Raw genomic sequence first — 27,332 nt, forward strand, 5'->3', positions numbered from 1 at the left:
TTTGAATAACTTCAAAGTTTGTGAAAATTAGCGAAATTTAAGAAGTCAAGTCCACTTGAAAGCGGAAGTTGAATAACGAATTCCAGAATTTTGAATTATGGATTTATGAAAAATTATGAAGGTACTGAACGCACTCATTTTTTCATATTCAGCAGCATAGTGGTAATTCTGAATTTTCTGTAATATCTATAACTATTCAAAAATGAATTCAGAACGATTATTGGCCCGTTTAATCTTAAGAAATGGTAAGTATTCATCAGATAATCAAGTGTTATTATGGTATTTATATCGATATAGTTAAAATTAGCGAATGTCTTGATTAAAATCGTAATAATATATTATTTTATTATTTTACTTTAATAAGTCTTATTATTTGAATAATCTTCCTTTGCTACAATAATAATTGATTTTATTGGTGTTCCTCTCTGTTTTCTTCTATGATTAAGACTGTACTATCAAGAAATTTTCCTTAGAAAATTATTGATTGCATAACCAATACATTTAAAAAGTATAGAAAATGAGATTATAGATCACGTATTTCCTTTTTAGCTTTGTCAAAGAGAACTATGGCAAGCCATGGACGTCGTCATCCACCAGCAACAATGAATGACTTGCCAGTTCCACAAGGAGATTTCTTTGTAAGACATGCAGCAAACCAACGCAGATACAATACAATTTTGGCTGCCGGAATTCTTTCAGTTGTATCAGGATTATATGCTGTAAGAATCATTTGATTCAAAATCTAAATTAATGTATGATTAATAACTGTATTTTTAATTTTTAGTGGACCCAAGCTAATGTCATGTCGTTGAACTTCTCACCACCTGACACATATGAATAAGCTGCAAGAATAATTTCCTAAACTTCTGCCGACCTCAGGATACAACAAATAAAACAATCCATAAACTGCATTTATAAGTATAAAACGAATCTATTTTTGTGATTTGATTCTGTTTGTACCTCAAAGCAAAGCTACTTACATGTATTAATTGATATATTTATTTTTTTGTCAAATTTATATACCTTTTTATACACAATGACCATAATTCAAAAAGTTTAATTGGCAAACAGAAATTTTAGCAGCAGTCTTTCCTGATTGGCGGAACAAAAAGTTATAGAATTAAAATTACGAAATAAAAGTGAAAGTATAATGGATCATTAAATACTTTTGTCTTTATTCTTCTTTAAATATACATGTATAAATGATAACTTTTAGTTAATAGCAATAATTTAGTTGATGAGGATATAGATTTTAGTGTGATCTTGCAATTTCTGAAAAGAAGCTTAATATTTCATCAATAGTAAAATCTAATGCAATCATTGATCCAGGATAACATCTAGCAATATACTCTTCATATTGTGAAAGTTGTGCCAAAAATTCTTCTTGCATTGCTCTCCAAACCACTTGAAGTAAGTTTTCTTCATCGCAAAGATGCTTCTCTACCTTTTTATAAAGGTTTTCTAAACCTTTCTTAACTTCTCGTTGAGGATATTGAGCAATCACTTTTCGCAATTCTTGCTTTGAAAATGCCAATTGATAGCTTATTTCAGATTCTTTTATTCCTTGTGATACTTTATTTTGCACGCCCTCAAAAAATTGCTGTTGAAAAGTGATATTTGATCAAATTGTTAAAAAGCACAGTATTTAGTTACTTACATTTAATTTCTCTAGAGGTCTACCAAAATATTTGATAACGTATGCTCTTAGAGCCTCATTATATCGATACTTTGCTTCCTTTTTCAGATTTTCTAGTGGAGTTACTTTCAAACGTGCCAATTGAGAATGCATATGATGATAATTTTCCATTTTTACAACTTGTGATGGCGTTTTTGAATGCTCCAATGATAGTTGATTAATAGCTGGATAAGAAATTTGAATTATTACAAAATAATAATATTTTTAATTCACATAACATACCTTGAAATATAGCCTCAACAAGTTTAACATACCACTTATCTAAATCAGTACGTCTTTCACTTTTTCGGAAAATACCTTCAATTAAAGCAGCAAATTCCTCGAAATTTTCTACAAAGCATAACAATCCACATTTACTTCTTTTAGGAATTTTAGCTTCTTGTATAGATTGTAATTGAAGCTGCATAAACTTATCAAAATTTCTTTTCACTTGAACGAGTACGGAAGCATAAGTCATACTCAAAAAAGATTGAGCATCTTGTGCTGTCATGACATGTTGATTTAAGCGAACAAAAACGTACAAAGAGTAGCTAGAAACATGTTAAGTTAGACTGTATGAAAAAGTTCTTTAAATAAATTTCAATATTTTCTTACAATGGATCCAGTTTTTCGTAGTTTAAAATAAAGCTTAGTAGTTCACTTTCCAAAATACCAAACAATTCCCCCATCATCTTCCTAACTTCTTCGTTGATTTTTTTGGGTTGCAATAAAGGAGTCGTCTCTTTATTAGGCGTTGTTGCTGCAAACGGAAAGCTTTTGACATTTGTAGTTGGACTGAGAGCATCAAGTTGGAAGAAATTAATGCAAAAAATTTGTTCATTTAAAGCAACTGGATCGATTTCAGTTAGAACTTTTTCTAATATTCCATCAAATCTTTTCCTTTCGTTTGTGTCAACCAATATTGTTGACCATTGCTCTTTTGGAATTCCAAGTATTCCATATACTGGTACTTTGACAAGTTGCAGTTTAGTTTTGCTTGATGACGATACATTCAATTCATCATTAATGTGATTTTTTGTAACAATATGCTTTGCTTGCTCAAAGAATTGTCTTAAATCTCTTTCATAAACTTTACTTAATGAGCTTGTATATACTTTTGATAATGCATCATATGAATTCATATCCATCACTTTTAGTAAATGCATTAATTCTTGATACGGACTTAATTCTTTATGATGATTGTGTTTTGACAGTTTAATTTCACCGATTGATGCTTGATGTTCTCCTAAATCATTGCCCAAATGAATAAATAAATTATTTAAATGTCTTGTAATTGTACTACAAAATTTAGATTTCCATTTATCAAATCTTTTTCTCTGATCTTGGACAGCACTTAAACGAACAAGTGCTGGATCAATATCTGCAGATATTGCGTTGAGAAGAACTCTTCCAGAATCCTTTGCAGCTTGAATTCCTTTCATTATTGTCAAGTCAGTTTCCGTAAGTGCTAGCTGATGATTATGTGCAATATCTAGTTGACTTATAAGCTTTTCAAGCTCCTGAAGAAGCTTTAAATTATTCTTATTGGCAATCTCGATCATAGAATTCTTTTCTCCCATCTTTTCCATTGAGTCTCGTATTAAAGACATAATTTCTTCATACTCATCTAATGTTCTCTCGACACATTCAACTTCATCAATAGCTGAATCAATTATCTGTATTAATGATAGGACTTTTTCCTCTGCTTTTGATGTGAGAATACTTTCAACGTTTGCACCATCTAGTTCTATCAAATTAGATGTCAAATACTCAATAAATTTGTCAGCATTTCCTGTAATTTAAAAATCGTATTTTAAATCGTTTTAAATTTAATTTAAAAAAATAATTAGTGGCTTACTGATCACTGAATTTGAATCCTTTCCTAGCCATTTTTGACTATCCGTTTCTAGCAAAACTTCCAGTTCCGAAAGCTCTTTATGCTCATCAAATTCTATGGCTGAACTAATTTCATCACTTTGTTGCTTTTTACTAGATTGTACGCCTACAACGGAATCGTCATCTACTTTCCATGAATCAGGAATGTTTTTAAAAATTGCTTTATTTGTTATCAATGGACTTTTTTGAATAGATTTATAAACCATTGTAAGAAAACTTTGTTTCTCATTTAATAATATCGAAGCAAACTGATAACGTGCATCTGTGACAAATTCGAACTCATGTTTATTAGTTTTGACGTCTATTGATTTAAATTCATCCAGTAACCAACTTCTTTTCTTCTTAAATTCCTTATTATCTCCAATTTTAACTTCAACAATCGATAAGAAATTTGATTCATTTTGTTGAAGAAAAACTAATATGCTGGTTGCACGAGATTTCTTAGCATTCAATTTACAGACACTAAGGACACTCAATATTTTATATTCTTCCTCACTAAAGCACTCTTGTTGAAGTAAATTTTTGATTCCTGACATTTTTATTTAGTTTTAACAATAATAAACACACAAAAAATTAAAAATATTTATCAACTTCCGTGCTGTGGAATTATGAGGAAACAAAAACAATGCTCACGGAAGTTTTCGATTTGCAAAAATCAGCTTACCTTAAAAAAATCATATTATTTTTAGATTTAGGGTAAAAACCGTTAATTCTATGTGATTGTATTACCTAATCCGTATTAATATTTAAATGCCTTCTTATATTTTATTTATTTCATTTTATTACCATTTTTTTAAAAAAATATAATTTTTATAATTTCTTGATTTATAAATCAAAATAGTAATAATCATTACTAAAAAATTCTTCTGGTGGTGGTGCTGGAGCTGGTGGTGCTGGAGTTGGTGGTGATGGACCTGGTGGTGATGGACCTGGTGATGCTGTAGTCGCTAAAGCATTTCCCATGGCCCAGTCTGGGAAATTGTTTATATCTGGGTATATAACAGCACCCCATCTAATAATCAAATATATATAAAGTTACACATTAAAAAGATATAATTTCCATTAATTATAAAATTACTTACGTAGGGAAAGTAGCCCAAACAACGATCAATGTAATTATGGTTGGTCCAATACCAGCTACTGCCATATCTCTAGTTCTTATATTTGCTACTCCCGCCACAATTGCATTAGGCGGGGTTCCAACAGGCATATGGAAAGCAAAGCAACAACATAAAGTTGCTGGATACATCAACATCATTGGATGAATTCGAACTGCGACTGCCATTTCTGCAAGAACTGGTAAAACAATGTTGGTAATTGCAACATTTGATGTAAATTCGGTTAATATTTGACAAATGACGCAGACGAGTAATATCAACACTATATAGTGTAAATCTTGGAAAACTTGCAAACTTTTTCCCACCATGCGTGACATTCCTGACACTTTTCCACCTTCAGCAAGCGCAAAACCACCTCCAAGCAAGAAAAGAAGGGACCATGGGGTCTTGTTATGAATGAAATTCCATGTAAGTAAAGGTCCTGTAGCTGATTTTGGCAACTCCTTATTTGTTGATTTAAAGAATCTAAAGCATCTCCAATTTACAGGTAACATGAAGAAAGCAACCACGATTAAAATTGCTGCACTTGCATCTTTCACTTTTCTAATAATAAATGTAAAATAAATAATTAAATTAATTAGTACCTGCGTAATTGATCTCAGTTAGAAACAATAAAAAATATGCTTACACGTGAAGATTCAAGAGTTCAGGCCAGCCAGGCATGAAACCTGGAGCACGCAAAAAGAAGAGTGCGATAGCAATAATGAACAAAATTGCAACACTGATTTCATGAGAAGTAATAGAACCCAATTCTTTATAACGTTTTTCAATGACTTGACGTGCAATTTTTTCACCTTCTTCTCCAATATCAGCTTCTTTTGCTTCTTGACTCTTTGGACGGAATAATCCCATGTAAAGCCATTGAAGATAGACCCAAGTGAGGAAGGTAAATATCAACATTCCTGGGACATCTTAATTTAATTTAAAAAAAATAAATGTGAATGTGTTAAAATATTGGATATAAGAGAATAAACTTACTGTAGAACATCCATTTTGGGAAATCGATCCCAGGTGCTTCTGGGAAAGTGGCTTCGTAAATACCTTTGAAAGTTAAGTTTACACCTGAACCGACAATTGTACCAACACCACCTAATAAAAAAATGTAGTAATTAAATTAAGCTCTAAATAAATTCAGGTAGGTTTCTTTTGAATATAAGTACCCATTGTGGCTGCATAACTTGCAGCTAAAAAGTAACAAATTGTTGTCTTTGAGGGCATAGGAGGCTTCTCGTCTTCCTTTTTTTCCTCTTTTTTGTCTTCCTTTTTGATTTTCTTCCCATCTTCAACATTTGACTTCTTTTTGTCTTGGTACATCTTACAAATTCCTTGACGTTCCAATTCTTCAAGTACAGCTTGAACTGTTAGTATTCAAATAATTAGTAAGTGACAAATTGTGTACACATGTAATAATACTCACTAATTGGACACATCATAGCAATTGAAGCAGTGTTTGAGATCCACATTGAAAGGAACATTGTTACTGCAGTTAATCCAAAATTCAATTTTCGTTGACTGCATCCAACTATTGAAATGACTTTTAAAGCCACACGTTTGTGCAAATTACAATATTCAACTGCTTCTGCGAGAATCAAACCAGCAATGAACATAGCCATTGTTTCCTTCATGTACATCATGCAAACATGATTAGTATCGAGAATATCCATCACTAGCAAAATATTAGATGAAATTTAAAATAATTAAAAGATCAAAAAAATTTAATGTGGATCATCTCACATGGAAAAGCAAATATTGGGATCATTCCAGTGACCGGTAAAGGAATTGCTTCGGTAACCCAATAAACTGCCATCTGTAATACAAGAAAAATAATTTGTAAAAGGACCTAACAACTTTTTAAAATAGACCACTAACCGTCATTATGATATACAAACATCGAAATGCTTTAATCAATTCTGGATTATGATTCGTCAGCATTACTGGTAAGAATATCACTGGAGCGAGGATTATCGTTATAGTTTTCCAATAAGCTCCTAAAAAACCGCATAATCGTTCTTTTACGGTGTATTTCTTTGTCTGATTTAATCTGTAAATTTAACATTAATGATTGACATTGTACATTTTAAGTTCAAAATAAAATCTTACGGTAAAGCTTCCTTTCCGGTTGCTTTGGCCTTTGACATTGTCGTTATCTAGAAGTCCTTATTTACAAAATGTATCAAGAAAAATCTGCAAATATACAATAGAAAATTAGGAAAATTTGTATGATAATTTGGAAGACAAAATCTCCCAGAAGCTTCTGAACTTTTCTTATTCGAGCAATCACATGCTTCTAGTAATCAACTTTCAGTACTTTTTTATTCCGGATTTAAAAAAAAATTTAAGCATGATCCCAAATATGTAAAGAGCATGCTTTCATAAGTACATATCGTAAAAGTTTTAATTTTTTCAATTCACTATCAAAATCTTTAAGAATAAGCCATTATAATTGATTTCGACCGAAAATTTAATTCATGTTAAATCTTAAAGAGTATATTACCAAAAAATGACTGCAGATACTTGCTTATTTCCTGAATAACTTTAAATTTGTTAAATTATGTTGAAACACTTGTCCTCGTCAAATATAAAAATTATAATGTTGAAAATTCAATGATATCTTTGTTACAAAAAAAAATTAAGCCAAATATTGCAACCAAAGTGTTAAAATTTTTGCAGTATACATACATCCCCAGTTTATAAATTACAACAAAAAAAAAATTCAAGCACGATCCTTAGCATGCATAAGGCATGCTTTCATATAGAGATAATCGTAAGTTTTAATTTTTTTCTATTATTTATCAAGATCTTTAAAAATAAACCATTGGAATTGATTTCGACTGAAAATTGAATTAATGTTAAATCTTAAAGAGTACATTACCTAAAATGACTGCAGATACTTGCTTATTTCCTGAATAACTTTAAATTTGTTAAATTATGTTGAAACACTTGTCCTCGTCAAACATTAAAATTATAATATTGAAAATTCAATGATATCTTTGTTACAAAAAAAAATAAGTCAAATATTGCAACCAAAGTGTTAAAATTTTTGCAGTATATATACCTACATCCCCTGTATATTAATTACAATTAAAAAAATTTCAGCACGATCCCGAGCATGCATAACGCATACTTTCATATAGAGATAATCGTAAGTTTTAATTTTTTTCTATTAACTATCAAGATCTTTAAAAATAAGCCATTGGAATTGATTTCGACTGAAAATTGAATTAATGTTAAATCTTAAAGAGTACATTACCAAAAAATGACTGCAGATACTTCCTTATTTCCTGACTAACTTTAAATTTGTTAAATTATGTTTAAACACTTGTCCTCGTCAAACATAAAAATTAAAATGTTGAAAATTCAATGATATCTTGGTTACAAAAAAAATTAATTTAAGAAAATTATTGCATCCAAAATGTTAAAATTTTACATCCCCAGTATTTTAGTTACAACAAAAAAGCAACTAAAATACGAATTTTTAAGAGTAGTCATGTATTTAAACAAATCAGACGGATACCTAAAAAAAAAAATTAATTCTTATGACAAGTGTGTCCTGTTAAAACAAAATATTTTGAAAGAAAAGGACTTTAAAGTTCTATCTTGTTTGATTATATAAAGACCTGCAAGCATAAACTAAAATTGCAAATACACACGATGGAAAGCATATTAATGCTATTTAGCTGTATAAATAAACTTGATGAACCATTAGGCTTTAATCGGTCTTCAGTAAAATTTCTATTGTGATAACTCTTGACATCGATAATGATCATGCATAATATTAATTCTTTCAAGATTCCGGCCTGTGTTTGAAGGATGCTAAATGAAAATTTGGAAAACATTGTTATTTTTTTCATTTAAACGTTTAATATTGGCATATGATAGTTAATTATGGCATTTCTTGACTTCCATTCATTCAAGAAGCAGCTTGTTTTTGTTCTTAAATTTCATATCATTTGCTTTTTAAAATTCAGAGATTCATAAAAATATTAATTCATTTTGTTTGGGCCAAAACAAAATTTGTTTTAAAAACTTCCGTGCTACAATATTGGAACATAAAGCATAGAACTGTTTTGCAATAATAGTCGTAGATGTATTTTTTTCCTGGAAGCATATTTTTTGAACAATACAAAAAGTCGGTAATTTTTTAGGTACCTAGTTTGATATATCCTGTTTTATTATAAATTATAATAAATATTTGATGACATTTAAAAGCATGTTACAAAGTAAAAGCATCATGATATACATTTTTATTTTTATTATCTCTCCTGTACTTATTTTTCGCATTGTAGTGTCTATTTTTATCCTAATCAATCAATTGCACTAAATTAAAAATATTATTCTCCTTTTATTTATATACCTATATATATATATTGTTTTTAGGTAAATTGTTTCATATTTTGAGTTCCTTTTGTTGCCATTTATGCTTGTAATATTATTCAAAAAAAAAACATACTCATCAAAATCAATAATTTGTTTTATTAAAATTTCACCCGAGAACAGTTGATTATCAGCATGTATTGGAACGAAATAGTTCGATACAGGTAAAAATATGTTGTGGACAATTACCATTAAACATTCAATGGTAATGAGAGTAGTGTGTAAATAAAAATGCAAATACTTGTTTAATGATTAATTGACAAGGGTGATTGCCAAAATGATGACTTATCATCTGTTATATCTTTCATTCGTTCAAGTTGTTATTTGAGTCAAATTATTTAATCACGTTGATGCGTATAACATTTCAGTTAATGTTGTTGCAACTGGAGCCAATGTTGTTGTTGTGGTTGATGATGCTGATGCTGCTGCTGCTGTAGCATTTACAATTTTCCAGGCCCAATCTGGGAACTCGCCTAATTCTGGATATACAACAGCACCCCAGCTATTTATTTCGAAAATAAAATTGTTGTTAATGATAGAACATTTATATATATACTATGCAAATACTTACGTTGGGAAAGTAGCCCATACAGTGATCAATGTGAATATGGTTGGTCCAATACCAGCTACTGCCATATCTTTAGTTCTTATATTTGCTACTCCCGCCACAATTGCATTAGGCGGGGTTCCAACAGGCATATGGAAAGCAAAGCAACAACTTAAAGCTGCTGGATACATCAACATCATTGGATGAATTCGAATGGCGAGAGCCATTTCTGCAAGAACTGGGAGAATAACGTTGGCAATAGCAACATTTGATGTGAATTCGGTAAGTGTTTGACAAACAACACAAATGAGGAACAACAAGACAAGGAAATGGAAATCTTGGAAAACTTGTAAACTTTTTCCCAACATTCTTGACATTCCTGACACTTTTCCACCTTCAGCAAGTGCAAAACCACCTCCAAGCAAGAAAACAAGGGACCATGGTGTCTTGGTGTTGATGTATTTCCATGTAAGTAAAGGTCCTGTAGCTGATGTTGGCAATTGCTTATTTGTTGATTTGAAGAATCTGAAGCATTTCCAATTTGCTGGGAACATGAAGAAAGCAATTACGACTAAAATTGCTGGAGTTGCATCCTTAACTTTTCTACAATAGTAAATAAAATTGAATAAGTTTTAATTCCAATAAGAAAAGCATACAAGTTACATACACGTTAAGATTCAAGAGTTCAGGCCAGCCAGGCATGAAACCTGGAGCACGCAAAAAGAAGAGTGCGACAGCAACAATGAACAAAATAGCAACACCCAATTCATGAGAGGTAACTGGTCCTAATTCCTTATAACGTCTTTCAATGACTTGACGTGCAATTTTTTCACCTTCTTCTCCAATATCAGCTTCTTTTGCCTCTGGACTATTTGGACGGAACAATCCCATGTAAAGCCATTGAAGATAGATCCAAGTAAGGAGGGTAAATACCAACATACCGGGGACATCTAGATTTAATTTTAAAAATAATTGTCAATGTGTTAAAATATTGGATAAAAGAGAATAAACTTACTGTAGAACATCCATTTTGGGAAATCAAGACCAGGTGCTTCTGGGAAAGTTGTTTCGTAAATACCTTTGAATGTCAAGTTTACACCTGAACCGACAATTGTACCGACACCACCTAGAATAACAATAACACAATTAAGATAAATCCATTTTATGGCATTTGTATCACAACTATTGTCAATTTTTTATCAAGTGAATTGTGTGGTCAATTAAATCAACGGTATGAAACATGAAAGTAAAGGAATGCAAACCATTCAATGTTCCACTGACTCATATAACCATTAAACTTAATAAAGACAGAAATTTCAATTTTCTCCATATCAATATGTATATACTTTGGTGTTTGTTGGGTTTATTAAGCATACGAATATTTCTTTTATGGCTCTCGTTTCTCGGTATTTAATAAAACAAATATGTTTGAATTTTTTAAAAAAGCAAACGATATACTCGTGAGACAAGCAATTGATTGCATTTTGTCAGTATTTGTATAACCATTTGTTGATAATTGACTAGATATTTATTTTCGCACGTACGGCGTATTGGAATCTTTACTTTATCTGTGATAAATGCTTTATGGTTCTTAAAAAGTTAATTAAAAATAAGTACCTAAAGTGGCAGCATAACTTGCACCTACAAAGTAACATGTTGTTGTCTTTGAGGGCATTGGAGGTTCTTCATCTTCCTTATTGCTTATCATTCCTTCTTCTTCATTTGCCTTCTTCTTGTCTTGGTACATCTTGCAAATTCCTTGACGTTCCAATTCTTCAAGTACGGCTTGCACTGTTGATATTTAAACATTTAAATAATTAATAAGAAACAAATTGTGTACGCATGTAAAAATACATACTAATTGGACACATCATAGCAATTGCAGCAGTGTTTGAGATCCACATTGAAACGAACATTGTTACTGCAGTTAATCCAAAATTCAATCTACGCTGACTGCATCCAACTATTGAAATGACTTTTAAAGCCACACGTTTGTGCAAATTACAGTATTCAACTGCTTGTGCGAGGATCAAACCACCAATAAACATAACCATTGTTTCCTTCATGTACATCATGCAAACACGATCAGTGTCGAGGATATCCATCACTATATAAAATATTAGAAGATAATTTAAATTAATTGATAAATATAAAACTTTTAATATCGATTATCTTACATGGAAAAGCAACCATTGGAATCATTCCAGTAATCGGTAAAGGAATTGCTTCAGTAACCCAATAAATTGTCATCTATAAAGAAAATGAACAAACTGTTGCTACAATCTATTAATTTAATGATTCTAAAGTATATAACTTACCACACAGACAATATACAGACATCGATATGCTTTGACCAAATCCTGTTCCTGATTCGACAACATTATTGGCAAAAATATCAATGGAGCAAGAACAACAGTTAGAGATCTCCAATAAACTCCTAGAAATCCACAAAGACGTGTTTGTACCGAGTAATTCCTATTTCTTTTTGTCCTGTAAATTAATTATTGTTAAATTTTAAAATAAATTGATCTGATAAAATAAAATAAAAATCTTACGGTAAAGCTTCATCCCCATTCTGATCGTGCTGGAACTGTTCCATTTTTTTCTTCTCCGATTCCTCGGGACTTGACATGATTACGTTATCTTATGGGCTTAATATCAATATGAATTATGAGAAAATTCGGCAGTAACAAAAAATCTGCAAATACAGAAAAATAAATACGAAAATATTAAGCAAATTGCTATGTAGTATTATGAAACAGACAGAATTAGTTGTAATGAAACTATTCTTAATGTGTTTATTTTCTATTATAATTCAAAGAAACGTCATCAAAGCGTTCAAAATAAGCAATTCGAATTGACTTTGATCAAAGGATCAAGGGTCATTGTTTTTTTTTAGTATATTAAACTAAGTAAGTGGTAAGTATAGCTAAATAAATTAAAATTCCTCAAATTTCTTACAAAATCGATTAGAATTTGATAGCTAAATACTTAAATTAAATCTAAAAACTAATTAAAACTTTAAAAAAAAATTGTAAATTTTTAACTTTCCAGCACTAAAAGCTAATTCTATCTTTGTTGCATCACTTGAAAATAATGTGTAGAATTCATTAATTGATAATAAATTCGAAGCGAAATTCCAATTAATATAAAACTATGTATTTAAACCAGATGACATAACAATAACAAACGTCCAATAAAATAGTTATCAATGTCATACAAAATATGCGATACGTTTATAGAACACTAAATGGAGATAGTATTATAAAAATATAATTCCAGTGCTACATATGTTCATATTGCAGAGTTTTTAAAAATAATTTATTATTTACATACACAATTTCATATCACATGCTTCTTATCCGCAAAAACTAGCTTTATGTATTACGCAATAACATCACTAATGCAATTTAATGCCTCGCATGTTATCACATTGTTACTATATATTCTGATTTTTTGATAAATCGAATGTTGACTTTGAAACAAGTTGATAAAGGTATAAAAAAATTAACACGGTGGATGTAGAATACAAACAAACATACCTTCTAAAAAACTGGACTTGAAACGATAAATTCTGATTTAATTAATTTGTATTCATAATGTCACGTGTTAAGCAAAGTCAATGAGCATTAATCGAAGGACATTTTTATTTGAGAAATTAGAATGGGAATTTAATTTAAAAACAATTTGATGATAAAAAGAAGAATTTTATTGGAATTTCTATCACCAGCCAAGCAATCATGAATATTAAAATTGTCTGCTCACATCAAAGATAATAATTTTTAAAGGGGGAAAAGTCACATGAATAAAATAAAGCAAAAAAAAAGTATTTTCGTCGTCAGATTCTACAAAAAGTTTCAAAAGGAAGCATCATACGTCCATCCCAAATACAAAAATAATACATCTTAGTAATAAGTAAGAGCGACTATGAATTACTGTTGGACATTGTTCAAAAATTTAGTCTTACATCAAAATTTGCAGTTAGTAATCATATGGTCTTCAAGACCATCCTCTACAAACAAAAACAAGAAACTTTCTCCCAGTTCTATATTTATTGTATGTATTATTGCTTTATTTTTAGCTTTTTTTTATACAGCCTTCAAATGTTTTCTTCTTGTGATTCCGCTTTCCTCTATTTTATGTGCGGAACCAAAATATGAGTATTCACGTGGTTCATTCCTTTCGTCATTAAATCTGTTGCGAAAGATGTTTTATTTTTATTATACTCATACGATGCGCTTATCGTTCAACAATTATTTCATGAATTATCAAGACTGACATCAAGCTTGATATTTACATATTTCCAATATAGTAATTGTGACCCTCAGTCTTTAATGTGTGTGCTTGATTTTCTTTTCTTTTCTTACTTCTTTTTGTTATGCGGCGATTGAAATGATAAAAAAAAAGTTCAAGAGATCGACGAGTGATTTGAAATTAAAATTTTTTAAACGAAAGTAGAATTGACGATAGAGGAATTAAATAGATTCTCATAATATTAAGCGCTTATCACCAACTTATGTCAATCTGTTGCTTAAGTCAGTTGTTATGTTGATATTTTTGTGTTTATTTTACTATTGGTTGTTGTTATGTATGATTCTGTACGTATGTAGACTTCTAGTGCAATTTCAGATAAGGCTTATAAATCATTCCCTTAACGGGTTTTACATCATTAATGTTACTTTCTCTAAACCAACATAAATTCAATTACACATGTTAATAGGAGCGAATCGATAATTGGTTCAAATATTTCTTACAGTTTTAATTGATCATCACTTGACTTTCATTAAATGCGTTCAATGATATTTTTTTAAGTGACCACTATGATTTCAATTACTTCTTGATATCTAGCTACATAATCAAACAACAATTTATCACTGTCTTCTTAAATCAATTGAATTAAAGGCTAATTTTATATATATATTAGAGTCAAGGTCAGGAGCAATCAGTGTCTTCATCACTTGCACTAGTTTTGATTTTACTTTCTGTACTATGATAAAATTTACGGAACGGAATGTGTAGAATAATAATTTAGTTTCATTCATAAATACTACTACGCTATTTATATAGAGGAGTATTATCCAATGCATTTCTATCGATTTTACAATATGAAAATTCTTAGAGTTAAGGCTACAATTACTACCAATCATCTCTATGACAAGCAAGCAAGTAGTCAGCCACTAACGTCATACGTGCGCACAAAAGAACAAATATTATGTAATGATTATTCATTCATTGAGTTCACAGTAAGTTCTCGTCAAGCCATGACCCAAAGGATTTCAGGATTTGTATATTTTAAGAGCACCTTTTTAAAGCGCCAAAATGAACCATATTCAGAATAACGTATATCCATACTTTCGAAATTTTTTTGACCTTTAAATCACATTGTTCCCATTTATGAAATTGAATAGTAAAAATGCTCAAGATATCTTTGGAACTTGTACGTTACAACTTAGAAGATAGCTGAATTGAAAGCCTTTTCCGCGATACGAAATCATGTGAAAGTTTTTGTGTAGAAGCAAAATCCAAGCTCACATTTTTAATCTTAATCTCAATAGATAAAGCATTTTAATGAGAATTTTTTTCAAGAAGCATACAATGCTAATAAATAAATATTAAATAATTTAGGTATATTCTTCTCTAGCACATATAAATAGTAGCCAAACGTGCTACCTGAATTAACACTAGTTATTAGATATTTTTATTTAATTTAATAGTCAAATATCGACTCGGCATAACCAAAATGCATTAATGAATTTCGTAATTTAGAATATTATAAATATATAATTCAGGTAGGCAGGAATACGTGACGTAAACGTCCAAATTGCCTTTCCTTTGGATACGTGATTTCATTCAAGAAAATTTCGTATATTTTCCTTCATTTATTTTGGTGATGCATAAAGAAGAAAAATAATACTATACAAAAAACCGCCTCGATGTTCCAAAAATTCCACAATTACAATTTAATTTCCATGATTAATCAGTCAATTGGAACATCAATTTTACTCACTTATTGTCAATGTGTTTTAACAACTTCCAATATTTAATTCTAACACATTTTTTAGCAACAAGAAATGATATTTTTTTAAATAAATGCAAAAGATAACCAACGATGTTGCAAGATAACTTACTTCTGAATAAAATGTAGTGTGCCTCACTCTTTCCTTAAATTGTTGTAGCGGCTGATCAATTCCTCCCTTTCGAAAAATGTAATGCTGTATATAAAAAAATATTTCTGTTTTTGTGTTTTATTCATCATATTTTTTGAACTTATCATTTGTACATAAAAGCTATAGTTATAGTCTAATAAAACATGTTGGAAAAAAGTTAATGTCAATAGACTTAATAAATATTTTAGGTCAATATTTTTTTCCGAGCATTTACACGAAATTTGAAAATTAAAAGGTTGTTGAAGATTTTTAATAAATTTCAGGTACTATTTTATTTTATTGTTTTATTGCTTTTGATGCTATTTGACTCTTTATGCCATAAAATTTAAAAGTTAATTTTTTTTTAAATTACCTTAAAAAGTTTCTTAATGTTTATAAAATTATTAAAAAAGTTTCCAAAATTATGTCTCCAAACTATTTCCAATTAGTTTAAAAGCAACATCCTCCGCTATAAAAAATTATAACTCAATCATCAGTTAAGCATTAAACAACTTAAAGTAAAATTTTAATTATTCAAAAAATATTTCAAAAAATCATTTTTAAATTTTAAAAATCAAAATTTTAACTTAAAATTTAATAAATAAATTCCAGTGATAGAAACTTTAATTGACGTAACGGACATCGTGATCTGAGCAAGTTTACGAACAAGTAAGTGAGCAATACATTTTATATCTCGCACATTTTTTCATCAGTGATATTTTTTTAAAAGAAAAATTGACTATTGAATTATACATTTGAAAAATTTTAAAAAATTAGTGTAAAATGATCATTCAGTAAAAGTTATAGTCAGTTAATGCAAAAGATCAACAAAATAAAATAATTTAAGAGCTATAAATGTGATTGAAAAAGTTGGACATTAATTTTATTTCACCAAGATTGCTCATTTAAAAAGTATGTAAAAATTTTAATTCACATAAATTTTTTTTCCTTTCTGCAAGTGTAACTTAGAATATATAAAATCCTCCAAGGTTATATTCCATAAAAAGTCTCAAATGAAACTTTGATAATCTTAAAGAAATTAATTTGAATAAATTTTAAATTGAGAATATAAGGAATAGAAGAAGAAAAAGGTTAAAATATGCTTAAAATTTCATTTATGACTGCATAGCATTGATTTTTAACATTTGAAGATAATAAAAGGAAAGTAAAAGTTGGCAGAAATCGACGTTTTTAAAGTTTGTCTCATTTTTTTACATCATTCAATTATCAGCAATTGGCTGATAACGAAAATATGTTTTTTATAGTCAAATTTTTCACTAAAAATTATTTTTTAACACATTTAAAAAATTTTAAGAAAAAAAGCAAGATATTTTCCTTGCACTAAAATCATTCATTTTCATTGTATTAGTATTTTGCACGTTGATCCAGATATCTTTATATCTTTCGTTACGAAGTAAATGGTGATTTAACGTTGAGAAAAAAAATATAAGTATGTATGTATGCATGTATGTATGTGCTTTAAACTTCTTATTATCAATCTCAATATTATTACTTTTTGGTTTGATCACCTCACCTTTCTAATTTTTCTTCAACATTACATACTTTATGTTTTAATTGATTTCAAATGTGAACATTACTGCATAGCAACTGTGTCATACTCAAGATCCTTTGTTCATTCTTATTATTATTTTTCTTATTCCTCAAAATTATGAATTTTTGAAAAAAAATTAATTGTGCTCATGCTTCTTCTTTTATGACTGACTACTTATGTACTTGTGTGAAATTTTATATCAATCATACAACAGTTTAGAAATCTTTTTATAAAACATACAAAAGAAGAAGAAACTAATCTAACTAATTTTATTATCAATTTTAGACACCTCTTCATGCTGAAGTAATGACCGGTATAAATGTTGACAACTAAAAGTTCATAAATTAAAATTTTTAAAAAAAAAGTCACACTATACCAACATGGATCAAAGTTCGGAAGAAATTGCTCAAACTTTTGAGATTATCGATAGAGCAGAAGCAATGCCTGATTCTGTGTGCGAGAACGATAGCACGAACAATAATGAAATTTCAACAACTGACGTACAGCCAAGTCAAACAACAAATGGCGAAAATGATGACGATAATAACAACAAAATATCTAATAACAAAAAATACTCAAGAGATCAACTAATACAAATGAAACAAATTTCCTCAACTTTAATTCCAAATCTGAAGAAGGAAGTAAAAAATCTTCTGTTTAAAGAGACATCCGAACTTGATAACACATTGAACCGTACATATCGAAATGATGCCACGATGCCAAATTTCGCGAACAATCTTACGAATCGTCCTTATCAGAAGCAGAGATCCCAAGAGTCTGGACGACGATCGCAACAAGGCAATCGTCCTCCAATTACCATTCGTTTACAGTCGAATGAAGAAATTAAATTAAATGAATCAAAGAATGCATGGAAACCTCAAAATTTGGCAGCAAAGGAAACTTCAGAGAAATCAGAAGAAGAACTTAAAACAGAAGAATTAATCAAACAATTCAGAAGCATCCTGAATAAGTTGACACCCGAAAACTTTTCCACACTCGTTGAAAAACTTAAAGTTTTGCACATTGATACAGTTGATCGTTTGGATACGTGTATTTCATTGGTCTTTGAAAAAGCTATAACTGAGCCGAATTATGCTTCAAGTTATGCGATATTATGCAAACAAGTCGCCGATGTATTCATTGTGCCATTAGACCCCAATAATAGTCAGCAAAAAGCTGTTTTCAAAAAAAGATTGATATCACAATGCCAACGTGAATTTGAAAAGCATCGCGATAATGAACTGATAAAGAACACTGCCGAACGTTTAAAATTGATTGAAGAAGAAGAGGATCCAGTTAAAAAGGAAGAAATGAAGCAAGAATTTTATTTTGAAAGTACTAAAGTTAGAAAACGTGCTGTTGGTACTGTGCACTTTATTGGTGAACTCTATAAGATTGAAATGTTAACGTCGAAAATCATGAGATTGTGTATAACACATTTATTGGATTCGTCTATGTGCAGTGAAGAAACATTGGAATGCTTATGCAAATTGCTCGATACTGTAGGCAAACGATTGGAAAGATTGGATGCAAATAAAGTTGACTTATCGGAATGTTTCGCAACATTGGAAAAATTGGCAGATAAAAAGAATCCGATCGGTATTAGTTCTAGAATACGATTCATGATACAGGATGTTATTGAATTAAGATTAAATAATTGGACCCCAAGAAGAATTCATAAAGAGAACAAACCTTTAACCATGGATGAAATTAAGCAACAAGTAATATTGGAACAAGCCATAAAGGATATGGATAATAAGGATTCAATTCGTGACTCACATGATCGTGGCAATCGCCAAAATCAAAGACGTACTGGAGCAATAAATGAAGAAGGCTGGAGCACACCTTATTCAAAATCACGCCCCGTTAAATTTGACCCATTGAAACTTCCAACAAATGCAAGCGATGATATTAAATTGGGACAGCCTTCAAATTTCCAAAGTTTCAGTAACTTTCAAAGTAATAGATTTGCAGGCCTTAAAGAAGAAGATCAGTTTCAAGAGCAATCAAATAGAAATTATAATGGTCGTTTCAGTGGTGGAACTCCAAATATGAACAATCAAAACCGCAATAATACATTTGATAACCGTAATAATCGTAATAATAATAATAATAATAATCGTGGAAATAATCGTTCAGCAGGATCTAAGAGCCTTCAAGCATCATCGCTTCAAGGAAATCAAGGAAAGTTTGGATCTAGTCGTAATACAAATAATGTTGAAAGACACCGGAATCCAAGCATGCAATTCTTCAATCGTCAAAGTGATCTTCCAATGAAAGGATCAAATACACTGCCACGAAAAATTTCTGCCCCAGCTCGTCCAATGCAATATTCAGATGCATTTATACAAGAAAGAGCCCTCATCAATGATCCAGAAAAAGTTTTGAATATCACAAAGTCTTCCATTAAAGAATACCAAAACAAAGGTATAACATTGGAAGAAATCGTAGAAAATCTTCGCAAATATAAACTGAATAAGGATTCACTGCTTCGAGTCTTCAACTGGGTCTTTGATCAACATGATAACGAACGTCTAATTCTATCGGAAATTGTATGTGAAGCAGTTTGCAGAAACGCCATAGTGGCTAAAGAACTGTTAGAAGCATTGAAAGAAATTATCGAACTTGCGCAGGACTTAGTTTGCGATTTACCACTTGTTTATAGTTATATTGGTCAATTATTAGCTCTTCCTTTAGCAAAAAGAATAATTTATTTCAAAGATTTGTTGGATATTTCAAAATCACAAATTGAAACGAATAATGGCGAAGTTATACTCAAAAACGTGTTTCTAATCGTTGAACAGCAACATGGAAAGGATTCATTCCTTCAGCTTTATAAAGAAGCTAACATAGATTTCCAGATGTTCTTAGAACAAGAAACTAAATTAAATGATTTTCTCAATACAAATGTAAGTTTACTCAGTTTAAATGCTTGAAATTTTTTAATAATACCTAAATATTTCTTTTATAGAATTTCGGTTATTTGATACAAGAGGTAACACCAGAAACTGTAGTTTTTGATGAAGAATTGAAGAAAACACTTGAAGAGAAAATGAATACGGAATCGGATGTTGAAGCAATAATACTGTGGATAACTGTAAGTTAAAAATACAATTTTTTTTATTAAGCCATTAATTCTCATTTTCAATCATTTTTATTTCTTAATAGAGCAATATCAAAGATCGTGATAATTCCTTCATCCGCGTTTTAATGGAACTGATCTTAAAGCGAAGCATTGAAAAGCTTGCAGACGGTTCATATAAATTAGAACGAGAAAAGCTTGATATTGGTGCATCCTTGCTTACCCAGTTTGTTGAAAAGAGTAAAGAGAAGCAGATTGAATGTCTCAAAGTCATACATCACTTTATGAACGAATTAGAACATCCAAGCGGCTGTCTAAATGATATTTTATCATGCCTATATGATAACTTTGCATTGTCAAAGAGTGCATTTTTCAAATGGCATGATGATACCGATCCACTTGAGCAAGAAGGAAAAGGTAAGAATTAATTAAGATTTGCTAGATTAACAAGATTAATAACAATTTTTTTTCTTATTTAGGCGTTGCTCTGAAAAGCATCCACCCCTTTATTCAATACTTGAAAAATGAAAAGGACGATGATGAATCTACAGGCGATGAAAACTAATTATTCTTCATATTTTTATGTAATTTTATATGCTAATTATATACATATTCTGTTTATTTCAAATACAATGTAAAAAATGATCAGCTTTCCTTGTTATTGGAAATAATTGCAAAAATAATAATATCCAATATCTAATAATTCATACTTTAACTTTCTTTTAAAAAAAATGCAGTATACAAGAAATGATTTTTTAAAGAAACAAAAATACTGTAGATTTTTGGTGTTTTTAATTTTTATCATCTTTCATTCTTTTTTACTAAAACAAGTGTCCTTAATTGGAAGAAAGTTTTTTTTTATCGTAATTTTAAAAAATTTGAGACTTTGTCAAGAGTGGATGTGCTTTCGAAAATGTCATCAATATAATATTTTTTTCTCTTTGAAAGTATACATATTTACACATAATATTGCATCACTAATCATTAAAATCATACATACAATTATTTTTTGCTTTTTTCGTTCGGGGACTGATATATTGATATATAGTAACGATTAATATTCGAAAAATATTGTTTTTGTTTTTTTCTTCTTATTTCTATATCATTTGATTTTTTTTATTTTAATAAAGGCAAACGCATTGAGTTGAAATTTTGGATTTTTATACTTTCTTATTCTTATCAAAATTATGTAATGAAATTTTTCCAGGCATTCGCATATTTTATTTATCACATAAAACAAATACTCAAAGTTCAATACTTATTCCGAAAAACACAACTATTGATCAAAAATCCAACATCAGACCGGCGTAACTCTGTCTCATGGTGTCGGATTCAAACCGAATCTAATTCAGAGTCACGCCGGTCTGGAGCCGGATTTTTGATCGATTAACCGTTTTGTGCTTTCCATTTTTATGGAAAAACCAAATAATTTCGTAATAATCACAGAGGAACAAATTTGAATTCATGATTTAACTTTACGATAATTAGTATGAAAATTTGAATGCATTTATTGCTTTTAATACTAGATAATCAATGGTAAATTCTTTTTTTTTAAGGATAGAAGGGGTCAAAATATTTTAAATTTCAAGTTCGAAAGAAAAAGCACGTAATATGATTTTAAACAAGAGAATTGACTAATATTTTTCAAATGACCTTAAAGGAAGAGATTCCTATTAAAACCGTGTTTGCCAATTTGGGTCAACATATTCATTTGTGAAATTATCCATTTAAAAGGCAGCCATATCACATAAAATCATTATTATGATTTTTTTCAAATTTTTCTGCATTTACAGATGAAAAACTGTGACTTTAAGGTAAGTAGCTTGAGAAAATTTCAGAGATCTAAATTGACTTTAGTTCAACTCAGTTGGTTAAAATCAGATTAAATTTTGCTTCTTGTAAAGTATAATATTTCAAATTTCTATCAGTTCTTAACAATCTGCAATGAACTCAATCTTGCTTGGACCTCTTGAATATTTACTATTTGACTATTTCAGTAACTTGATATTTTCTTTCAACAAAGGTAGGAATTATAGAAAATTTATTTTAAAAAGTGACTTTATTTTTATACGTGAGGAGTTGTATAGTTTAAAAGTTTGATTCTATGAAACAATTATTAACTCTAATTAAAGCTAAGCTTAAGTAAGCTAAATGTACTGATTTTCAAAAAATTATTTTGCAAGAGTTAAGTAGTTCAGTGGTGCTTAAACTCTTGAACTTTCATGAAATTTAACATTTAATGTTCTTTCATTAATTAATAGTTTTGCGAAAAAATTTTAGATAAAAAGCTTGTCGCGAGACAAAAAAAAGAGTTGAGCACCATTGAAGCTTAATTATTAAATTTAGACAGAAAATTGATTTCAAATTTAAAGTTTTTTTAAAGAGAGTCAAACTAAATTATTTTGTTTTAAAGATGCCTAAAGAATCAATTTAAGAGTATTTTTTAGTTTCATTAATGAGTAAATAAATAAGTGTTGTGTACATTATTCCGTAAGCCAAACGTTGAGAGGCACAGTTGAGAAAACAATATCCAAGAATTTCTTGAAAACTTTCGATAAACTTTGAGATGCTGGTTGTCTCATTTCTTGAACTAATTCGTGGGCATTTTGATTCAAGAATTGATTAATGACTTCATCTGAAAAAATTAATAATTATTATTGAGAAAGTCTAAAAAATAGATAAAATTCATACTTAATTGTTGATGACCTTGATCTTTCACTTTAAATCTTGCACCTTTCATCACGAAATCAACGACTATCTTCTCAATGCTCATAAAAGCTTCATTATTTTTAATAACTTGTTTTCCATAAATCTTTGCAATTGCATTGACGTCAGCTAAAGATTAAATAATTCCATTTATATCATAGTAAATCTTAAAAAGTTATTACATGTACTTACTGAATTCGGCAATAAATTCCCCATTTGACAGTATAGGAAGCAACAACACTTGTCCGTTCACTTCATAACGTCCCCTGGATTTAATTATTGGAATAAATATTCCCAAATCTAATCTGAATTTCTAATAAGGCAAATAAAATTTGTTAATTAAAATATTTCCATGTATTTAACTTGATTATCATTTCTTACATTGAAGTCACTACGAACTTCTTTAACAGTGAAATTCGATGCACCTGTGTTGACCACATTTGTAAAAAGTCCCTTAATGCGAATATTTCCTGCATTGTTTTCAAGTCCAAGTAAATCAATTTTCAATGGTTCCATTGGCGGAAGACCAATTTCAGGAATTCCAGAAATCAAGTACGGCTTGAGTCCATTAAAGGAATTTTTCAAACACGTATTTAACTGGGGATCCTTCCGGCTACATTTCTGTATAAACGATGCTGCAAATAAAAAATTTGTAAATTAGCCATGTGGGCAGAAATGAAATATTTTAATTAATAATTTTTAACAACATGCACATAAATAGCCGCTACCTATGTGTTTTAAAGACACATTTGAAGGTTTTCCGGTTTTTTTATTCTAATCTGTGCACAACTAACTTCCGACAGTTAATGCTAATTCTCTTTTATATTATTATTTGTTTTTAATTTACAATTCCATAAATTAAGAGTAGAGAAAACAGGATATATGTACCTAATCTTCACTATTTGGCAAGGGTCAGACACTCCAAAAGTACAGTACTGTACTTACTGTACTTGTTGAATTTATATGAAAGTACAGTAAGTACAGTACAATACTTACAATACTTACTGTACTTGTATGGAAAGTACAGTAAGTACAGTACTGTACCTACTGTACTTACTGTACTTGTATGAAGAGTACAGTAAGTATTGTACTGTACTTACAATACTTGTATTATCATTTTTGAAATGAAAAAGTTATTAAAATGATTAAATTTTATTATTTTTAAAGGAAATTTAATAGAAAATATTGTTTTTCAAAGATTTCCACCTTTATATAAGAAAACTGATGTATAAATTTACATTTTTAAGAATTTCCCACATTAAATTCATCGAATTGAGACAAAATTTGGTTTTTATGAGAGACTTTTCAACCTAAATATGAAAATCTTACACCAATTTCGGCTTTTTCATGTGGTTTCAAGAACTAAATATGAAAATTGAAGCCAAATTCAGGTTTTCCGAGTGATTTTTCATCTCAACTAAGAAAATTGAGGCCAAATTCGGCTTTTTCGAGTGATTTTTCATCTCAACTAAGAAAATTGAGGCCAAATTCGGCTTTTCCGAGTGATTTTTCATCCCAAATATGAAAATCTAAGCCAAATTCAGGTTTTCCGAGTGATTTTTCATCTCAACTAAGAAAATCTAAACCAAATTCGGCTTTTCCGAGTGATTTTTCATTTCAAATAAGAAAATTGAGGCCAAATTCGGCTTTTCCGAGTGATTTTTCATCTCAATTAAGAAAACCGAGGCCAAATTGGGCTTTTCCGAATGATTTTTCAACCCAAATATGAAAATCGAGACCGAATTCGGGTTTTCCGAGTGATTTTTCACTCTAAATATAAAATTTGAGGCCAAATCAGGCTTTTCAGAACGATTTTTCATTTCAAATAAGAAAATTCAGGTCAAAATAAGAAAAATTAAATTAAATTCGGATTTGTAGTAGTTATTTTTACATTATTATAAGAAAACTAAGATAAAAAATTACAATTTTAAGATTTTTAACATTAATTTCACATATTTCACAAGAGAATTTAACAAAATAATCCTTAGAATATTTTCCATATAAGTACAGTAAGTACAGTAAAATATTTACTGTACTTATATGAAAGTACAGTAAGTACAGTACAATACTTACAATACTTACTGTACTTGTATGAAAGTACAGTAAGTATTGTACTGTACCTACTGTACTTACTGTACTTGTATGAAAAGTACAGTAAGTACAGTAAGTACAGTACTGTACCACTGGAGTGTCTGACCCTTGCTATTTGGTATGTAATGCTAATGTGCACTGTTCGTCTTACAACATTGTTAAGAAATACAATAATCAAATTAGAATCATTCATAACTTCCTGCTTTGAAAATTAATTGTGTTAATTTAAAATCACATATGTTAAAAACAAGAGGTATCCTTGGAATTCCAACAGAATAATAAAGAAAATCTCAAGATAACAACAAAAAAAAGAGAGCCCTTTGGTGTGAAAGAATCAGACAAGCATTTATAATAAGGTATGAATCACAAAGTAATTTATTATATTTATGTATTCAAAGTAGTTTCTGCAAGGTTAATTTATGTATATACGTTTTATTTATACCTAATATCTCTTTGCCTTAATCTTTTATTTTTTTGCTAGCCATGTCAAATCAACCTTGCTGACAGATTTTGTTTCGATTGTGTATTTAGCTTCAAATAGATCATAGGAATTTTTTTATGCATTTTTCAACAGAGTTCAATGCATGAACGAGAAATATCATGCAGAACATTAGGTAAAGTGTATCATAAGAAAACAACAGAATCTTAAAATTTATGATTTTAAACATAAATGTGTAAAGAAATAACAAAGCATAATGCACAAAATCATCAAGTCGACCTTGATTTCAATTCGTGCTTCTTCTGTAAAATTACAAATTTTAATAGACTTTTTTGGGTTTTGAAATTTGTGAAATCTCACGGGCAAGTTAAGCAACATTACAGATAAATTATTTTATTATAATTGTAAAATGTTTTGGATGGCGAAATTTTCGACACTTAATTATAATCATCCACAGTAGTTCTTCATAATTCAAGCATAATTTCTTAGTCTAAAGGTCGTTGCTGTATTTGGTTCAGTAATTTTGGCTAAGGACTGATCAATGCTTTAATTAATTGCACAGATTCGAAGACATTAGACCTAGACGCACGAAAATGAGTTATGAAACTCGGGGAATTTTGTGAATCACAATAGACGGTGCAAATTAATGCAACAAAAAAAACGCGATGATAAGTAAGTTTAAATCTTAAGTATGTATGAACATTGCATTACACTCGACAAGGTCAGCATTTATTTTGAAGGCAAATATCGATGAAGTCAGAGATATGACAAAAGTGTGCGATCTTCAATTTTTTTTAAATAATTCGCAAATTTTTGCAATTGCGAAGCATCGCAGAAATATTAAATTAAATAAATATCATTATTCATTACTTCATCATTCACATGTAAAATTTATTGATTAATGAAAAATGCGAAATATAGAGTTATGCAATAATTCAATGGTAGTCTGAAAATGAGCAAGTAAGTAAGTGTTTCAATACTTTTGCTGTGCATTTTTTATGTATATATTCAAGATTTTAATGCATACATATGAGATTCAGTTTATATATATGGCTGAAGAAAGAAGCATTACCTACTTTTTGTACACATAGAAAATTGCTTTCTGGTATTTTTTTTTTACATTTTTTTGCAATACTCAATGAACATTTTCTATGTAGCATGAGGAAATTCTTTTTTTGCTAACATCACAGACGACTGATTCACTAACAAATGTGCACTTTTCTTTAATTACTAAACATCATACTTACTATCGAAACTCTGTGATAGGACATATCCTAATAATGTTGAAGATATAATCCACTTTAAGGCAAAGCTTGCAGACATTTTTAAAAATTAAAGTTTCTGTAACTAATTTTAGAACTTTAAAGAAACTTTTAACTATTTTATTAATTTTTTAACACTTTAAAAATTATTTCACTATACTTCTCATTATTTCCTTAACTTTCAACTGCTGGAAATTTAGAACAGATGTCTCAAAATTAAATTAAATTTCTTAGGCCACAAATAGTCAACTTTTCGCAATTTCTTTTAACGTACTATAGACAATTATGAAATTGAGCGCGAAATATTTTTTTTTTACTTCTTGAGCAGCAATGAAAAGTTTAAGCAGTTGAAAAGTTAAGAGAGAAATAAGGTTGAGACTTATGTCGAGAGCCTTTTATATAGCAACTGCATATACTCATTTTATTTTATTTTTTCGAGTTTAA

At 29.5% G+C, this 27,332-nt stretch overlaps 6 protein-coding genes across 7 annotated transcripts; 2 read left to right on the forward strand and 4 right to left on the reverse strand.

The window, feature by feature from the left end:
• Positions 1 to 109: 109 nt before the first annotated feature.
• LOC139088234 (uncharacterized) lies at positions 110 to 1,163 on the forward strand. Its single transcript, XM_070637354.1, has 3 exons — positions 110 to 245; positions 550 to 719; positions 785 to 1,163. Exons 1-3 carry the CDS (start codon positions 203 to 205, stop codon positions 839 to 841), a joined length of 270 nt encoding a protein of 89 aa, XP_070493455.1. The 5' UTR covers positions 110 to 202; the 3' UTR covers positions 842 to 1,163.
• Sec3 (exocyst complex component Sec3) lies at positions 1,149 to 4,174 on the reverse strand. Its single transcript, XM_070637353.1, has 5 exons — positions 3,534 to 4,174; positions 2,291 to 3,467; positions 1,919 to 2,226; positions 1,658 to 1,860; positions 1,149 to 1,600 (listed from the first exon to the last, which is right to left on the reverse strand). The coding sequence occupies exons 1-5, from the start codon at positions 4,105 to 4,107 to the stop codon at positions 1,253 to 1,255; spliced, it is 2,610 nt and encodes an 869-aa protein (XP_070493454.1). The 5' UTR covers positions 4,108 to 4,174; the 3' UTR covers positions 1,149 to 1,252.
• A 222-nt stretch (positions 4,175 to 4,396) lies between these two features.
• Positions 4,397 to 6,827, reverse strand: LOC139088139 (protein I'm not dead yet-like). Its single transcript, XM_070637208.1, has 9 exons — positions 6,790 to 6,827; positions 6,559 to 6,730; positions 6,424 to 6,496; positions 6,107 to 6,355; positions 5,850 to 6,047; positions 5,668 to 5,778; positions 5,318 to 5,600; positions 4,654 to 5,232; positions 4,397 to 4,583 (listed from the first exon to the last, which is right to left on the reverse strand). Exons 1-9 carry the CDS (start codon positions 6,825 to 6,827, stop codon positions 4,397 to 4,399), a joined length of 1,890 nt encoding a protein of 629 aa, XP_070493309.1.
• A 2,315-nt stretch (positions 6,828 to 9,142) lies between these two features.
• On the reverse strand, positions 9,143 to 15,756 carry LOC139088333 (protein I'm not dead yet-like). Of its 2 annotated transcripts, none has more exons than XM_070637517.1 (10): positions 15,739 to 15,756; positions 12,166 to 12,308; positions 11,929 to 12,100; positions 11,788 to 11,860; positions 11,469 to 11,717; positions 11,228 to 11,401; positions 10,626 to 10,736; positions 10,278 to 10,560; positions 9,635 to 10,213; positions 9,143 to 9,565 (listed from the first exon to the last, which is right to left on the reverse strand). In XM_070637517.1, exons 2-10 carry the CDS (start codon positions 12,240 to 12,242, stop codon positions 9,406 to 9,408), a joined length of 1,878 nt encoding a protein of 625 aa, XP_070493618.1. In that variant the 5' UTR covers positions 12,243 to 12,308; positions 15,739 to 15,756; the 3' UTR covers positions 9,143 to 9,405. The 2 variants fall into 2 exon arrangements, with proteins under 2 accessions (XP_070493618.1, XP_070493617.1); XM_070637516.1 differs by having other exon boundaries at positions 15,618 to 15,747.
• Positions 15,757 to 16,459: 703 nt separating this feature from the next.
• On the forward strand, positions 16,460 to 21,540 carry LOC139088332 (eukaryotic translation initiation factor 4 gamma 3-like). Its single transcript, XM_070637515.1, has 5 exons — positions 16,460 to 16,668; positions 17,594 to 20,217; positions 20,280 to 20,405; positions 20,477 to 20,807; positions 20,870 to 21,540. The coding sequence occupies exons 2-5, from the start codon at positions 17,689 to 17,691 to the stop codon at positions 20,953 to 20,955; spliced, it is 3,072 nt and encodes a 1,023-aa protein (XP_070493616.1). The 5' UTR covers positions 16,460 to 16,668; positions 17,594 to 17,688; the 3' UTR covers positions 20,956 to 21,540.
• On the reverse strand, positions 20,863 to 27,230 carry LOC139088334 (protein takeout-like). Its single transcript, XM_070637518.1, has 5 exons — positions 26,874 to 27,230; positions 23,478 to 23,731; positions 23,289 to 23,409; positions 23,082 to 23,225; positions 20,863 to 23,025 (listed from the first exon to the last, which is right to left on the reverse strand). The coding sequence occupies exons 1-5, from the start codon at positions 26,947 to 26,949 to the stop codon at positions 22,874 to 22,876; spliced, it is 747 nt and encodes a 248-aa protein (XP_070493619.1). The 5' UTR covers positions 26,950 to 27,230; the 3' UTR covers positions 20,863 to 22,873.
• Positions 27,231 to 27,332: the final 102 nt, after the last annotated feature.

Source organism: Chironomus tepperi, unplaced genomic scaffold (assembly GCF_022539635.2).
Source record: "Chironomus tepperi strain 1889 unplaced genomic scaffold, CSIRO-AGI_Ctep_v1 contig_161, whole genome shotgun sequence".
NCBI lineage: Eukaryota > Metazoa > Arthropoda > Insecta > Diptera > Chironomidae > Chironomus > Chironomus tepperi.